Source organism: Eulemur rufifrons, chromosome 6 (genome assembly GCF_041146395.1).
Source record: "Eulemur rufifrons isolate Redbay chromosome 6, OSU_ERuf_1, whole genome shotgun sequence".
Classification (NCBI taxonomy): Eukaryota; Metazoa; Chordata; class Mammalia; order Primates; family Lemuridae; genus Eulemur; species Eulemur rufifrons.
The window spans coordinates 7,640,751-7,657,821 of record NC_090988.1 but is presented as its reverse complement, the minus strand read 5'-3'; the positions used below and the strand labels follow the sequence as shown (position 1 = coordinate 7,657,821).

Sequence of the window (17,071 nt, the reverse complement as noted above, 5' to 3'; positions counted from 1 at the left end):
TGCCCTAAAAGGAAATTTAGGTTTGTGTCCATATTCCCCAAGATGCTTCTTTAAGGGTTTTTTGCCCTGATAGTATTTGTCTTTCCCACAGCACAGAATCAGCTTCTGGGCAAGGATTACAAATGGATTCGGGGAAAATAAAGGGTTGCCGTAAAGCCCGTCATCTGAAAGAGGACATTGCAGAGTTTTCACAAGGAGGAAAGCTGGTCTCGAGTCTGTGGAGACCCACGATTGTAATAGGAATTGCTGTTAACAACTCCTGAGATGGAGGAAATGTCCCTCCTGTCCCCTAAAACAGCCTTTTCTTTACTACCCTGTCTATCTGCCCAGCAATAGAATCATGGTTTTAATAAGTATATCTGGCTTCCCCACTGGCCACCTGTGGCATCTCCTCAGTGCCCCTGCACCCCGTGCAAGCCCCTGTGGCACACGGGCTGCCGTAAAGACGTCCAGGAGACGCTCTGTAGGGTCACTACTCTAATCCCCCCGAAACTGATGCTCTGTGACACTCTGCGCAGATCACTCCTCTGAGCCCTTCACGGGCCCCACGTGAGAAAATCATTATTTTCCCCTCTTCAAAGCCAAAAAATTAAGTATGATCTATCAAATGCCTCACGTGATTAAGGAGAAATTTTATTACTCAGGTGCTTGAAAAACATCCCAAAGCCCTCAGACTGTTCTCTTTGAATCGTGGGTTTTTCATTTTCATGATGTCTCCATCCTCACCGTCACCATCGTCCTTATCACCATCATCCTCGTCCAGTCCACACCTCTGGGCGCCTGCTGCACGAACGACACTGTTCTCAATGTCACACGGCTCACGCAGGGGGATCGTCACGGTGTGACTGACGGGTTTACAAAGCAAGGAGAGGAGGCTGCACCGGCCTTCCAAGAACGTAAATCTCAGTACAGGGCAGTAGGACGCCCTGACGGCAGCGTCTCTAGGCGCACACATGGGACAGAGAAACACGATGACACGCGTTGCGTGTGAACTTAGGGTGTAGGTGAGTGGAACAGATATGGTTATAATGGTGTCAGAAGGGAGGCGACGAGAGATCATTAACCCCAGAGTCTGTCTTCTTCCCATGAGAGAAATATAACCACGTCTTTTTCTCTCCTTTTATTGTGTTTGTTTATCTCAGACTGATTGAAGGAAAGAAAGGGGTCAAAGTGGAAAACAGACCTTTCCTCTCAAAGCTCATCTTCTTCAACGTCTCTGAGCACGACTATGGGAACTACACTTGCGTGGCCTCCAACAAGCTGGGCCACACCAACGCCAGCATCATGCTGTTTGGTGAGGCTGTGCCCGGGGTGGGGCAGTGGGGGGTGGCGGGGGCGAACGGGGGTCCCGTGGAGGGGATGGGAGGGGCCGGCCAGGAGGGCTGGGAGGGCTCCTGGCGGAAGTTGGTTAGGCAGGGGTGGGTGAGAGGAGAGACAGAGAGACACAGAGAGCAAGAGAGAGAGAAGGAGAGAGAAAAACTGGTACACATATAAAAGTAGATATCAGGAGTGGGAAAAGAAAAATGAAAGAGAAGTTCATGTTTCATTCTATAATGGAAAAAAAATCCCGAGACAGGAGAAAGGACTTTTTGAGGCCAAAAATGACATTTAATTTTTTTTTCTCAGTGATATCTCCTAAACTGACTGCGGGGACTATAATTAGGTGAAATAGTCAAGAGCCCAGAGAGGAACGTGTACTATTTCAGTATTTTGCTCCTTGGTTTAGTATAAAATCTTCCCCTGTCTCAAACTGCTCCCAGTCGTTGGGACATGAAGACACCTGCCTCCACCACGTAGCTGCAGGTGTATTGATGGCAGCAGCAAGTACACAGGTCCCCTTGAGGCCCTGGTGCCATGTCCTCGGTGAGCAGGGAGCCGGGCAGCTGTGAGCCCCGCTCCAGACTGTCGTCGGGAGTGACCAGGCATCTGACAATGGCTTTCATGCCTTAATGGATGCAGATGCTTACCGTTTGGGCAAATTCCTCCATACTCCGCTAAGTTCAACGAGTTTAGGATTTTTCAAATGGTTCCCCAAACCCCCATGTCAACAAGCACTCTTGAATGTGGTGGGAGGGAAAGGGGAGGCATTTGGCAGATGATTGGCAAGAATTAAATTCCTTTTCTTTGGCGATTTCCAGGACAATCCCATAGCCTCAGGGCCCTTTGTCACCCCTGCCCCTGCTACATGCCCTCGGTGGCAGTGTGTCCAGCTTGCATTGCTCCACCGTGCCATCTCTGCTTCCAGATCACATCCTCCCTGCCTCCTGCCCAGCACATAAAATAAAGCCCAGCTTTATCTGAGAGGGCCGGGGATGGGAAGGCCGCCCTCCAGCCTGAGCCGGCAGCTCAGAATGGGCAGAGCTGTGATTAAAGTGATTGATCTGTCTGACATCCCACACACAGGGATGATCATAAATGCCCCTCACATTTGTCAGGCCCTTTTGGCTTTTTGGCAGGTGTCTGTCTGCATGAACAGAAGGCCAGGATTAGGAAGGCACACACTGCTCCCTCTCTTGCCTTGCAAATCTGACACTCTCCCTCGCTTTCCATTAAACTGTCCCAAGCCCTGCCCTCCGGCCACGGAGTCCTCATCCTCCTCAGTAGTCTCCAGCCCCTCTGACCTCCTTTCTCTTCTGATTTGGATGCATAAAATGGCTTTGCCATTGGCTTTATCCCCACTGTCTAATTCCCTGGCTCTTCCTCATAAGCCATCTCAGGGTGAGAATAGGGAAAAGCAGCAAACTTACTTTTTTAAGAGTGAAATAGCTGGCATTTATGACAAGCAAAGCAGTGAAGCATGGGTCATAAATATGCTTTCTTCAGCAGACCACGTGTGGCAATTAAGACTTCGACTTCTACTCCGCCCCCCACCCCTTGGTGCCAGCATTCTCCCTGTGCATCCTTGGGACCTTCCTACCATTGCCAGCTCTCTGGAGTCCAGGGTTCTCTAAAAAGCACATTAGATAGTGATAGTGTGTATTCAAATATGTTTAGAAAGACCAGGTCAAACGACTGTGAACAGGGAGCAGGTGGGGATGTTCTTTAACGCAGGAGCTCTCAGAGCCTTAACGTGCATCATCTCTAAGAGGGAGATAAAGTTTGCAGCATTTTCAAAATTTAGTCAATCAGAAACCAATTCAACATTGTAGCCTCAGTTGAGAGACATTTCCTGAGGAGTCCATCACAAGGAATGCTGCTGGGCACCGTGGTTCCGTGGAGGTAGCGAGACACCATGTGTGAGACAAGTTATTTCCACCCGTCCTCTCTCGCCAGGGCTCGTCCAGACATGACTGTGGCTCCTCCGTTCATTAGCAAGACTCACAATCAATGAGCCCTTTTGAAAAATGTGAATTTGCTAGGGAATTTTCCATGTCATTTCCCATTAAAATCCATCCGGCAGACTTGAGCAAGTTGGAGAGCAGCTTTTACTTTTTATGAATATACAAACTTCACAATGAATTTCATTCTCCTGTGGCGTTACAGAAAGCCAGCTAAATTATCATCATTTTGCCACCAACTTGTGCATAAACTACACACTCTGTCCACATGACCTAGACATTGAGAAGTGAGGAATTCTGGTGCAAGAGACTCCCGTGGAGGTCGCGGTCAGTATCTTTCAAGGTACTTAAGCCAAATGGGGGCAGGTTGGTCCTTCCCGTCATGAGATCACAGAGCCTGCAGGGGATTCGGCTCCCATGTTCCCGAATCACAGTGGTTCCGGGAGACTTTTACCCTACCGTGTTGCCAGGGGATCAGAAATTCCTGCACTTGGTCTTCCAGGGTGAAACAGTGCGGGTGGGGATGTGGAAGAGAAATCTCATCTGGAAAGAGGCGTTGGGCCTTTGTTACCAAATCAGTGACCCAGCTCGGCACAAGCCAGGAGCGATTCCGTCTGCACCAGAAAAACGTGTGGAGTGTCCAGCTCCCTCACTTCCCCATGTCGCGTCCAAGCACGGAAACACACAGCATTTCAGTGTTTGTTTTGCTGCACCCTGTCCTGCCACCTTTGGTTTTTGTGTCTGTCTTTATTTATCCATTCCTCCAGAACTGTTTGTGAAAGGCAGTATACAAACTATATATGACAAATATATAGCTACTGTATATAATATATGTGTTTGTTCTCATTTTTCTCTCCTGTATGTCCCTCACCTGATTTAGAACTAAATGAGCCCACAAGCTCAACTTTGTTGCAAGGTCAGTATCCTCCTTGCTTTATGTTTTCTCCCCTCCCCTCTTTCCCAGAGCCCCCCTCCCCGTTCCCTGTCCCCGCGGTGCCTGTCCGAAGCTCCCTTTCTGTAAGGTTGCTCGGAGGATGGCAGTGGAAGGCTGTTTAAGGGGGTTCCTGTGAGCTGGGACGGCTCCCCCGTCTCTGCTTATCCCTTGCCCACACTCCCCCAGAAGGGTGGGGAGGGGGAAGGAAAATAAAACAGCATTAAAAGCTGAAAGCCCACAGGTCAGCATGAAGGCAGGGTGTTGAGAGAGTGAGTCTGGACCCACAGGAACACAAGTCCAACTGACGGAGCAGTTTTCATAACAAGAGTCCCACTGATGCCTCTCAGCAACAGAGTCACACATCACGTATGTGACGATTCAAGTAGCCCATCGAAGCCTCCCCGGTTCACCACGAGGTTCCCCCGGGGGGAGGTGGGCATGGCTGCCTACAAGCAGTGCTGTGCAGGGGCTGCGCTGAGATCTTGTTACAGCCTGGCCTGCAGTAGTGCTCCGTTCTTGGGCAAGTCACTAAGCCTTATTTAGACTCAATTTCCTCTTCCACACAATGCAATTGATCTGCCTTATCTCCCTCGCAGACCAGTTCCAACAGTCAACTGAGAATGCCTGTTAAATAGGCATTGAACACTGGGAGGTGCGTTTTGAGTCTCCGCAAGCAAGCTGAAAGACAGCGCCCCCGGTGGAGTGTCACGGGGTTCACTAACTCATTCCTCACCCCTCTCCCAGGCCCTGTGCAGCTTCCCCCACGCCCCCTTCCCCCATGACTCCTGCACCTCTCACCTGTCTTTGGGCACCCTTCAGACTTCCTGGAGTCCAGGCCTAGCGTGAGTGCTCGTCAAGACCACGACCAAGCGTCCAGGCTGAGCGGGGAATAAAACTGGCGCATGCGTGCTGCTTCTCTCCTCCTAGGGGCGGTGCTGGCCAGGGCCGTAGCCCGGCAGGAGGGCAGCAGTGAGGATGATGAGGGTTGCTGTTCCCACCTCCCACCCAACCCCGACCCTGCTCCACCCACCCGCCCGCTGTGGCTGCGTTCCTGTTCCTGGGAGGATGGCCGCAGTCTGGGCGGTGGAGGAGGAGACAGAGACAAGGGAATTACACGGGAAGCTGTTTGACAGATGAAGAGAAGTACTTTATCAGGAAGAGTCGGGGCTGCATCGTTCACCTTGGTGATGTAGAGTAGCATGGCGATGAGCCATGAACAGGAGAATGAAACGAAGAAATGGAAACGAAGTCAATGGACGTATGCAGACTCGACTTACAATTCGCCTTACGTCTATTGCACCCCGTGCGAGGCGCGCTCACAGATCTAGGCAGAGAGCAGGAGAAAAGTAGCTGACTTACGGGTAAAGGGGTTTGGGGGAGACTGAAGCCGAGACAGAGGAGGCTACCGATGTGCTTTCAGAAGATGCTGAGCTAATCCTGACCACTTGGATCTTTGTTCTTACACGAAATAGGAGTTTTGGAAACAGGTGGTGGTTTCTAACAAGCTTGTGTTTAACTGCAGATGCACTCAACTGACAGGTGGGACATCTCCCACATGAAAGCCAGCACAACAAAGTCAAATGTCCTGGTGGCTGAGCATGGGCCTAGGGGCAGGAGACGTTACTATTAGGCTCCATCCACTGAGACACAGCTGGGCTCCCTCACGTCCCTGTTGTGAACTGCTCAGTTTGGGTGGAAGGTTCTCTACACCAGCTTTCTACACTGACTCTTGGGATGTGCTCAACTCCTTATTTCTGCAACCTTCTTGAGTGGAAAGGAACGCATCAGGGCAGAAATTGCAGCCTGTAGACACCTGGAACATTCCAATAGTTGGGTTAGTGTGGTCTTCAGTATAGCTGGCAGACTCTTTTGTAGAACTGAAAATATTTTAGAGAAAACAGACCTTGCATCTGGGCACATTTATCTCATTTCTGCTCATTTTCCCCTCTCTTTTGCTAGTCTTCAGTACAATAGAGAGCTACCTATTTTCTCAGGGAATACCCCCAAGTTATGCTTATCTTATCTCAGAAATGCCAAGAAAGATTTATAGGAATGTGTGAATTTCCACTGATGGGGGAACACTTGGCTTTAAGAGACGTTGAAAGCTATTTTGCTACCCAATATCTGGATGGACTAGAAGGATTTTGATAAGAGAATTTCCCTCTTCCTCAGCATTTTCTGCCACCATTGAAGTATTTCTCTGCTTCCCTTTTGCAAACACAACAGATTGCATGTCACCCTCTCGTATTAATATTTGGTGGTGCAGGACTCCACAGTGATAAATAAGGACTCGGGGATGGGCCTTCATTCCTCCCAAGTCTCTGCACCGGCAAGTGTGCCGGAGCCACGATGCAAGCTCAGCGGCTCTGTGGCTGTTCATTTACTACCCACTGGCCCTTTGTCTTTTATCTTCTAGGCATTAAGTCAGGTTTGATGGTATCAGTGGGCTGGGAAAGGTTGGCTGATTAATGCCTGTGAACCTCACAGTGACCATCAGACCAATTTATTAAAGAAGGGGGACTAAAGTAAACCCTGTATATCAGAAAGAAACAATTGCAGCAGAAGAGATGATCCGTTCTTCCCTGCAAAGGATTGAAGATGGTTAATTAGGCCAAGTCATTCAACAGTAAGCATTTCTGTGGCCCGTGTGTGTCGAAATAACAGCAGGTGCAAAAAACCCAAAAATTTCTTTAATCCTCTTGCTAGAAGTTTTGTATATCCATCTTCACAGGAAACCAGCCCGGCCCTGCCCACCAGAAGCAGACGGCAGCCCTGTGCTTACCTGGGTCTTGGGTTTGGCTGAGTATGGGCTTTGCTGGCAAAAAGATCACTTTATGGATTGAACAGAGATATTGAATATTGACATGGAGACTCAGGGTAGGGGGTTCTTTTTTATTTTTATTTGTTCCTTTCTTTTCTTTCTTTTTGTCCTCTCCCCGTCCTTTCCCCTTTCCTTCTTTTCCTCCCTCTCTCCCTTCCTCCCTCCCTTCTTTCCTTCCTTCTGTCCTTCTTCTTCCTTTTGAACATTTTTCCCACTCTGCCTAGCCTCTTGTTAATATATCATTAACAAAGAGATCAATTCAATTCCAAAGTCTGGGTGAGAAAAATACATACTTGGATTTTCAGGGATTTTTTTTTTTTTGTCTTCCTGATAGCCAAAATGTCACTTATGGCCTGCACTGGCATTGGACACTCAAAGGACCCAATTCATGCTGGACATGCTGGACACAGAGGACAGTGCCAGCATGTCAACATCTCTTCCTAGTCCCAAAGCCAAGGGAGGGAGCCGGAGCACTGCAGGTGTAGAGTACATGTACAGACATCTGGGCACTTCCCCTCATCACGGTGGGATACAAGTGCTGCAGAGGGCACTCTTGTTAACTGGAAGGATGGAAACATTGCTGTCTAGAAAAGCCCAGGGATGAGTTCTAGCTAAAGTCAAGACTGAGTGTCAAATTGTCCTGTGTGGACACTGAAGAAAGTTGACTGTCTTTTATGCAGTTTGTGTTGGAGATCCAGGGGAAAAAAAGCATCTAGATGGGAACAATTAAGCTGAAGCTGTTTTCAGACCTTTGCTTGCTTGTGTTTGGGGGTAAAAGTTGTATGACTGCCTCGTTCCTCCAAGGCTGTCTTCAAACTGTCCTTTCTCCTTCCAGTTACCCTTTTTCTTGGCACACAGTAACTCATAAATCAGTGGTACCTGAATGAGACAATTCATGGAAATAGTCCCTCCTTAGCTTCTGGGCTGGTTTCTGTAGCCCAGCAAGCACTCAAGGGACTGTCCTTTCTAAATGCACACACTACATGGTCTTGTCACTCCTTGCTTTTCTCTGTTATCCTGCCTTTACGTCAGATCTTCTCTCAATCACAAAAAGCAATTTGATCATAGATCACTTCTTACATCTTTATATCTTCAGGGTGGCTTCCCAGGGTTGCTTATGTCCACTTAAATCAAGAGGGATATCATATGTCGGGTGCTTTTAAAGAATACATTGAGAGCTTGAATGCACGAGTATGTATTCATCTGACTTTGAGCAAACGTTATAGTTGTGTTAAGATAAGTTATGTCTAGGTTGTCTTTCGTTCTATATATGAGGACCTTCACACAGAGAACACAGACTCCCAAGGTATCATTTCAGTGCAAAAGGATTTAATGCCATTTTCCATCCTTTCTATATCCATGGTGAGCAACTGCAGAGGCTCTTAGCTAAAGAGAGAAGTAAAAGATGAGAGATCATCCCAAATTCAGGCCAGACAAGACATCTACTCTCAGTGGAAAAGGTAGGGAGGTCCTGTGGATTCTTGCCGGAGCCTGGAGCTGGCGAAATGGGGATCTTCCATGGTGTAGGTGGCAGAGAGGGGCTGGTCTACAGGAAGGTCCCACAAGTGCAACTGCAGCAGCACAGGTGTGGGTCCTGTTGCCTCAGCTTGTCCCAGAGAGATGAAGCACTGTGTGCCCAGCTGGATATTATCCAACTCATCAAGAGAAGTCACACATCTAAGGTCTGGGTTCTTCTGACACTTGTAAGCTAACTCGCCAGCACGTCTGAAATGCATAGCTAAATGCCAGTCAGACTTTTACATATCAAACACAGTGTGAGCACCTACAGTCAAACTGCTGTAGTATGAATCCATATGTATCAGTCAACTTTACACATAAGCCTACAGTCTTCAACTAATGTGAGGATAGCTGATGACCAAAGAAAGAAGATTGTTCTCCAAAGTTTTGGCTTGGCACCTTGGGCCCCAAGGTGAGGCTGCATTTCCTGCTAAGACCAGGTGGATATTTTGGTTCTGCTTAAGTCTGTGGTCCAATCTGACCGTCGTTCATATCCTTCTCCAGCCCTTGGTTCACCCCTTATGGCAACTGGCTGCCCCAGAAAACCAGAGGGGGTCACATGCGAGCGCTGGGCTGCAGTCAGGATGGCAAGACACAGATGCCAGAGGCCTGGGGGGCTGCTGGCCCAAAGCACCAGCTCTCTCCTAAAACCCCCTGAGGGCAAGGTGAGAGCCTCTGACTGCTTTCTACATTAACAGTGGCTTGTTTTTAATTTCTTTTAGAAGTGAAAACCACAGCCCTGACCCCTTGGAAAGGTTGGTATATTTATTTTTCAGATAGCTGCTGCCTCGGTGGGGAGAGGGTATGTAAAACTCTGCACCTTCCTCCAAGATGCCTTCTTTTCTAAGCTAACCCCAGAAAGCATCCCAGGGGGAACCCTTCCCAGCCCTGAGCTGTCTCTGTGTCAATTTAGATTAACCCCATCCCCAAGGACATCGCATTCTCCCTGGGTGGCTTCCACGTGCAGAAGTCTAACTTCTCTTTGCTGGCAGCACTAATGAGCACCTGTCAGTGCCCAGAATAGCTCCATCGCTGGGCATCTCTCTGCCAGGCCTGCCTCTTTCCTTGCACACGGACGCTCTAATGCAAAGATCTTGCTGGCCCTTGGCCCTGCATGCTGCTCTTTTCTTGCTCCGTTCTTTCCTTCTTTCTCTCTAACTTGGAGCTCGCAGGGAAGCGGGGGGGGGGGGGGGAAGGGGGTAAGGGGAAGAAGGGGGAGGTTCTTGGGTGAGTCACTGGGCTACGAATAAAATGCATCTTATTTGAGGCTTTCATTCCTGCCAGATGTTTCCGATGGATAATTGACACTCATCACAGTTCTCTGGGACCCTAACTGTCCTGGTAATTAGTCTCTTTAGGCCTCCGCAGCTCTCTAATGAGATAGAGGCAATAAAGGCGTCTAGTGTGGCATGGAGGCGTGGCTCGATGAGAAACAGAGCCTCATCTGTGTGGCCCGTGTCACCAGGCAGATGGCTGAGCTGTCACTCTGGCCAGCACCAGCTCTGAGAGGGCCTTGCTCCCAGGATGCTGTGGTCCACGCCTTCCTGGACCAGAGGTCCTCACTGCATAGCACTGTTCCAGGTAGTGTTCATTCCGAGTGGCGTGGCCCGAGGGGGGCAGCCAGCCTCGTGTCTGCGGTGCCCACCTTCACCCATGCCAGGCAGCTCTGTGGCTGCCCTCTCTTCTTTTCGTTCTCTGAAGATGCATCTCTGAGTTAGTGGGAAGACAATTGCATTTGAAGGCAGAAGTCAAGGGACCCTGGGAAAGTGCCTTAAGCTCTCAGAAGTTAAGTTTCCACATGTTAGAGAAGGAGATGATGGTCTTCGTCTCCTGCATGAGTGTCATTAAGGTCTTTTTTATTTATTTATTTATTTTTTATTTTTTAAGATGGGGTCTTGCCCTTGCTCAGGCTGGTCTCGAACCCCTGAGCTCAAATGATCCTCCTGCCTCGGCCTCCCAGAGCACTGGGATTATAGGCGTGAGCCACCGCGCCCGGCCTGACTAAGGTCCCGTGTTAGCTTTCCAACTGCAAGCACACTGTCTGAAGCCCTCGTTGACAGGGTTTTGCTTCTGTGTGCACGTTCGCTGAGCCACAGGAATCTTCGGTGCCTGCACTGGACGTGGTTGGGAAAGGGGGAAGGGCACTGGGGAGAGGAAATTGGGTGAAGCCGAAGACGAAGCAGGAAAAGAGTTTCTAGTGTGTTTTTGGTTTGGTTTGGTTTGTTGTTTCTTTTTTTCCAAGTATAATCCTAAACAAAAGAAAAACACAGGGACAAATAAATATGGCCGTGCCCGCGTGGGTCACAATGCCGCTCCTTCCTTGAACAAACACTGGAGAACACCCGCCACGGGCCAGTGGGACACAGGCCCTGCCCGTGAGTAGCTCAGGGCACAGAGGAGGGAGTACACGAGTTAGACTAACAAGGAGATTCCGATACAGGGTGGTCGGTATCTTAATAGCAGGATGAGCATGACACCGAGCGAGCAAACTGACGTGAGTCAAGGAGGGCCACTTGGAGGAGGTGACAGAGGCCAGAATGGGAGAGAGGTGGACGGAGAGCATGTGGGCAGAGGGGAGAGTGCATAAGGGTGGGGAAGACAGAGGGCGCTGCCAGAGGACGCCTGCCGTGTGCACTGTACCTGCCTGTGTTCCACAGGGCGGGGACACCGTAAAGGCATGGAGAGGAGACAGGCGAAGGATGGAGGCGGCAGGCAGATCATGAAATGTAGGGCGCATCCTGCCAAGAAGCTGGGCATTTTGTTCAGGCTGTCGGACTCAAATAGATGAGTAGCATGATCAATTTGGAATTGTAGAAACACCAGCCTGGAATTAGCGTGACGAATAAATCTGAGGGGTCAAAGCCCGACTCTGTCCTGTGTAGTCCAGGCCAGGTTTCCTGGATGTGCGGAAGGGACAGACGGGGTCCTGGGGAAGTGAGCGAGCGTGTCGGGGGTGGGGGGCGCCGGACAGGCTGGACGTGGTCAGGCACAGCCAGTGCCAGCCCCGCGCCAGCCTGAGTCAGAGATGGACAGCAGCACAGAGGCCCCCGGGGCTTCCCCGGATACGTGACCAGCAAGAGGATGCTGGCAGGCACTCGGTGGCCTTTTTCTATCTTCTACTGGATAGTTGTCTGACACAACAGGTCGGGACCCATCCCGACGAGCTCTCGGTGGTGCTTCCCAGCAGGGAGCAGAGCCACAAAGGAGCTCTGAACACAGGCGCCCAGGGAGAGACCTGGCACAGCCGCCAGGCCATTGAGACGAGCCACAGGGGGCACTTGCCAGCTCACAGCTGCCTCTGAGCAGCAGAATCCTGAGCCTGGAAACAAGGTTTCCAGGCTTTTCTTACATGGCAACCAAGCCAGGGCCCCGCTGGGCTGAACACCTGTCTGCGGCATTCTCCTCCCTGGAGACTTCCACTGGCTGGTGGCCCTGAAAGGAGGGGGTGCAGGAGGGAAGGAGAGAGCATCTCAAGGCAGGAAAGTGGCACGTGCTCCCATCTCTTTGACCACAGGGCATCGTGGCTGCAGGCAGGGAGGGAGGATGTCGGGGGCTCTGGGATTGCATGAGGAGTGGGTGTCGAAGCTGCGTGTGTGAGTTCAGGAGAGCAAAAGAGCCGTGTGCTGACAGCTGTGTGTCCTGCCGGCGCACACTGTGCCAGGTGTGCAGGACGTATCTGCGATCAGGCTGTGCAACACGCCTGTGAGGATGGGATGTGACGCTGACTCTGCTTGGGCGAGACAGGGGACCCGGCTCCCACACAGGCCCTGTGTCTCAGGGGCCTCAGCCTGAAGCACTGGCACAGGCCAGGGTCTTGGTGGGCTGGCTCTGGGAGTGGCAGAGAAGGAAAGGACTTCCTCAAGGGAGAGACATAACCTCTCAGCCCTGAAAGCAATGGCTGCAGCTTCTCTTCTTTGATTCCAAAGATTGTGCTGTGTAGACAGGGTGAATGGATAGAAAGAGGGAGTTTCTGGTGGTGGTTTATGTAGAAACATGGTAGTTAGATTCTAGAAGACACAACTGATTAGTGATAAGACCTAAATGATAGCATTTCTACAATTGAAGTGTTAGTCTTTGGGAGCTCTGTGGGAATGTTCCTTGGTCACCTGTGTCCCAGCACAGATGCCTTTGGTTTTGCATTTCCCAGCAAGTCACCTTTCTGCAGTACAGGGAGCATAATGGGGATCCCCAGAGCTTCCCAGCATGGGGACCGGTACCGCCAAGTAGTTCTGGCCTTGAGATAACTGTGCACGAGACCCCAGGGAAACATGAGGTTGGATGACCTGTTGCACTTAAAACTTGTGGCTATCTATTTAACCACTGCCCCCAAAGCAGAGGTTTATCCCAAAGGGCTACAAAATAAAATCAGATGAGCAGGGCCTCCAGGCCAGTTCTAGGACTTGATGGAGTAATCCCACATGGAATCGAGAAGCCTGGTTTGATTCTGATCTGCTTTAGCCAGAAGTGTCTCCAATGCTGAGCACCAGAGATAGGCGAGCCGTTTCCAGCTTTGTTCCTTATTCCCCGCCCCATGAGGGTATGAACTCCCCAAGGCCAACCAGCTTTAAATACCCCATTAAATTCAGTGCAACAGAGCATGCTAGAGAAGGGGGCCTGGCTCCTCAGGTACTAGTTCAGCTGGGCATCTGAACGTGCGCACTGTTCAGGAATCACAGCTCATTGGTTATGACAGCTCTTGGCCACAGGGCTGAGGTAGCCTGAAAGCTTGTGTTTCAGTGCAATAGGGAAACGGCTGGGGAATTTTCTGACCTTGTAGTTCTTTTTCCTCCTGTGTTTGTCACAGTCTCAAAAACTATGTTTGTAGGCCAGGTCGGTCATGTCTTGAAGGAAAATGTGCCCCCATCTCCCTAACAAGGACACGCACAGGGGCAGGCTCTGCATCCCAGCGTCCACATGACTCTCCAGTCACATCCACGTGCACAGCAAAAGGCCTCCGTTTCTTTACCTGATCCCACCCCCACTCCACGTGGACTGGCTTTGGCCTTTCGGGCACATGGTACTAGATCTGCCTCAGCTGTTGCCTCGTCCAGATGGGGAAGAGGTCAAGAGCTCCAGGTGGGACCCCGTGCCCTAGCCCGAGACAGAGTGGCTGGCAGAATGGCCTGTGTGCCCGAGGCGGCAGCAGCAGCAGGCAGACAGATTGCCATGTCCAACAGGTCCTTTCCCAAGCAACCGGCGAGGCAGCGGGAGGGCGTCCAGAGGGTCTAAGGCAGGCAGGGCTCAGAAGTGGTTGGGTGATGGTGCAAGGGAGAACAGGAGTCCCCCTTTATTAAAGCTCTGTGTAGGATATTAATTCATCTTCCACTTTCTTCTTGAATTTGACCCTGAGCTATGGCCTTAGCATGTTATGCCACAGTAAAGGAATAATGGCCATCAGGACCCTTTAACCCGAGTTTTCAAGTCCTCTCCTTGCAAGGGAAGCCTTCCCGTTACATAGAGGGTGCCTACAGGAGACCCACGCCAGAGGAAGTGCATTCCTAATGACGGAGCTGGAACACCAATGTGCCGCTCAGAGGGACATCTCACCAGGGACAGGGCGTAATGCTGGCAGACCAGACACGGACGGGGCTTTCTTCGGCTGTACACCCGGCGGCTCATGGTGGTGTGTTCTCTCCGCAGGCCCCGGCGCGGTCAGCGAAGTGAACAACAGCACGTCGAGGAGGGCAGGCTGCATCTGGCTGCTACCTCTCTTGGTCTTGCACCTACTCCTCAAATTTTGATGTGAGTGCCACTTCCCCCCGGGAGAAGCCGCCGCCTCTGCAGCCACCGACGCAACAGCAACGGCAGCACCGACAGCTACAAACCAGATCTATTCCAGTGAAATTCGGAGAAACGAAGCCTAATGGGACAGAAATTCGAGGGAGGGGAACAAAGAATACTTTGGGGGGAAAAAGTTTAAAAAAGGAAATTGAAAATTGCCTTGCAGATATCTAGGTACAACTGAGTTTTCTTTCTTTTCCCAAATGGGAAGAACGCACACCCGGCTCGGACCCACCCGCAAGCTGCAGCATCGTGTGACCTCTCTGTTGCCGGCAAGGGCAAGGGCTCAGCCACTCTGCCCACAAAGTGCTCCCAACCGCGGAACATTCTGGAGTCGGCCATCCCAAATTCAATCAGTCAATAGAGGCGGACACAGAGTGAGACACTCAGGCCCAGAAGTGGCACCGCGGGTCCTTTGGTAGACCGTGCCACCGCTGTGTGTGTTACAACACATGACATTAAAGGATAAAGAAAGAAAAGGGAAACAAAACAAGACAGCCCGACAGCAACAACAATCCCACAAACAGTCACAAAAGATATTGTTAAACTTTTTGTTTCTTTTCATTTTACTACATGGACATCAAGGATAATAAGAGATTCTGATTCATTATTAATTTTATTAATTATATTTTCTGATATGAGTCTAGAACTTAGTGCAAAAACAAGACAAAACTAAAAAATACACAGCTGAAAGGGGTGACGAGAAGTATGTATGTTAAACATTAAAAATGAATAGTGTACTTCTTAACAAGGTTTACAACTGGTGGACCACACACTGGGCATTAACCACCTGGTGAGGATTTGGCATATCCACCAAAAACACATCCGATGTTACCAACATCTCCACCAGCGCGACAGATTCCTCCTTACTCTGGCATCTCACGCAGACAATACTACGCTATCGACACACTGTTAGAAACGGGAAGGTGATCTGCACTGTCTCTTAGGTTCCTTGGCTATGCTTCTTTTGATGACATATATTATACAGTATATATATACATATATTTTTTTTTGTTAGAGTTCTAGCCATTTTATTTCTCAGCAGGGTCCTTTCTCAGACATTACTGCATGCTGTATATGGCGTTAGCTGTGTGTTGATCTTCTACAAGATGATAGAGTTTACTGGTAATTGTGTAATCAGCTCCTGCCTTTTTATTTTCTTGGGTTATTTACATGTCAGAGACATTTATGAGAAGTGAAAAGAAAACACAAAAACACAAACAAAAAGCAAACAACTAACACCAGGCGCAGCATCTTTCCGGGTGTGGCTCTCTGCAGCGCAGGCCGCCCGGGTGGCCTCCCGCTCCGTCACGCCCCGTGGCATTAACAGACAGCAAGCAACTCAACAGACTAAACCATCAGTAACCACTTGCTTCAGCCCGTTACGGGAATCTCTGATGCCTTTGTGACCACTGGAGAGTTTAATCCTCTTGGTTTATTTAATTTAATTTCCCATCTTTGTGTGAGTGTGTATGAAAGAGAAGAAAATGAAATTTTTAGGTAACTTTTTTGTTCCTCCCCCGAAGTCTGGGAACCAGAGAAGCCTCGGGGAAGGGTCCTGGATATGATGAGGGAAAGTGGGATTGGGGGATCGGGGAGGGAGGGGTTGTCTCTGACTTGACATTAAAAAGTGTTCCATGTCCCTCTTCACCTGGTGTGGTACCTCATTCTGCGGGACACGGCGGGGGCAGAGCCTGCCTGGCTCAGGTTTGAAGAACAGGGAGGGGGATGGACTCTCAGACCCCGTCCTGGGGTGTGTGGGGGGAGGTCTTCCTATGGCAAGTGCTGCAATGACAGGCAAGAGTCATGAGGCCCCTCGATCCCCCTCACAGAAGCAAGGCGTGGCATGGGTCGGCTCCTGGGGGTCCTGGCCCAGGCTGCCGCATCCTGCTTGTGTTCAAACACCTCTCCTCTAAGCTGGGCGAACCGGCAAGTCCAGACAGGGAGAAGGCTTTCAGGTCTGATGATTCCTGTAAGGCAGCAGAGGGTAGCTATTGCTAAAAGAACAAAAACCAGAACAATAAAACCTGCCTTGAACATTGTGTTTGGTAGCAAATGATCCCAAATCCCATCAACTAGTGTTCTGGGGACTGTCTTCCCTCCATGCCTGACCCCTGAACCCCACCTCTAACCACAAATGAGGAGGAAAGGGAGGTCTTAATACAAAATAATATTCGAGTAATTCTAACCTGTTCTTATTGATTCTGGGAAGTAAATAAGTAGCTGAAGATCCACTGAGACGGAAATGAGGTCACAACCCAAACTCAGAAATGACTGTAGCTGTAATTCCAGGGTCAGTTCCACTGGAGAGGAATCAGGAGTGCTGGGAAAGGGACGAAGCCATTTCCAGCTGCTGCTAGTAGAACTGAGAAGAGATTATCAACTTCACCTTCTGTGCCTTCTGCCCCCCACCCCCACCCCCGGGTCCCAGACAGCCAATTTCTTCTGTGCATCAGCTTCCAGAGCCGCCTGTCTAAGCCTCATGGATTTCGGCTGCGTTCTGCATTGTTGTTATCCCTCCCTGTGTCCCAGAACCACTCCAAGTCTCCTTGGAATGAAAGTGGGTGGGTGAGATTGACTGGCTCTCCCCAGCCTGGCACCTCTGCAGACACTGGAGAACTGGGGTGCAGATCACGGCCCACTGGTATGGAGTGGGGAAAGGACAGTTAATGTCCACATTTCTAAACTGGAGCCCAGAAACACCTCGGCATACAATGTGCCAGGGCACCTGCAAAGAGG

General features: G+C 50.2%; 1 protein-coding gene across 7 annotated transcripts in view; it reads left to right on the top strand.

The window, feature by feature from the left end:
- NTM (neurotrimin) overlaps positions 1-15,982 on the top strand; it is an 894,060-nt gene extending 878,078 nt beyond the window's left edge. For 3 of the 7 annotated variants that reach the window (XM_069468684.1, XM_069468686.1, XM_069468685.1), the window contains exons 7-8: positions 1,143-1,294; positions 14,192-15,982. In XM_069468684.1, coding sequence (XP_069324785.1) covers positions 1,143-1,294; positions 14,192-14,292 — 253 coding nt within the window. In that variant the 3' untranslated portion in view covers positions 14,293-15,982. Of the gene's footprint in view, positions 1-1,142; positions 1,295-4,158; positions 4,195-9,273; positions 9,307-14,191 lie in introns of all 7 variants that reach the window. The other 4 variants (XM_069468681.1, XM_069468680.1, XM_069468683.1 and 1 more) reach the window with 4 other exon arrangements.
- Positions 15,983-17,071: the final 1,089 nt, after the last annotated feature.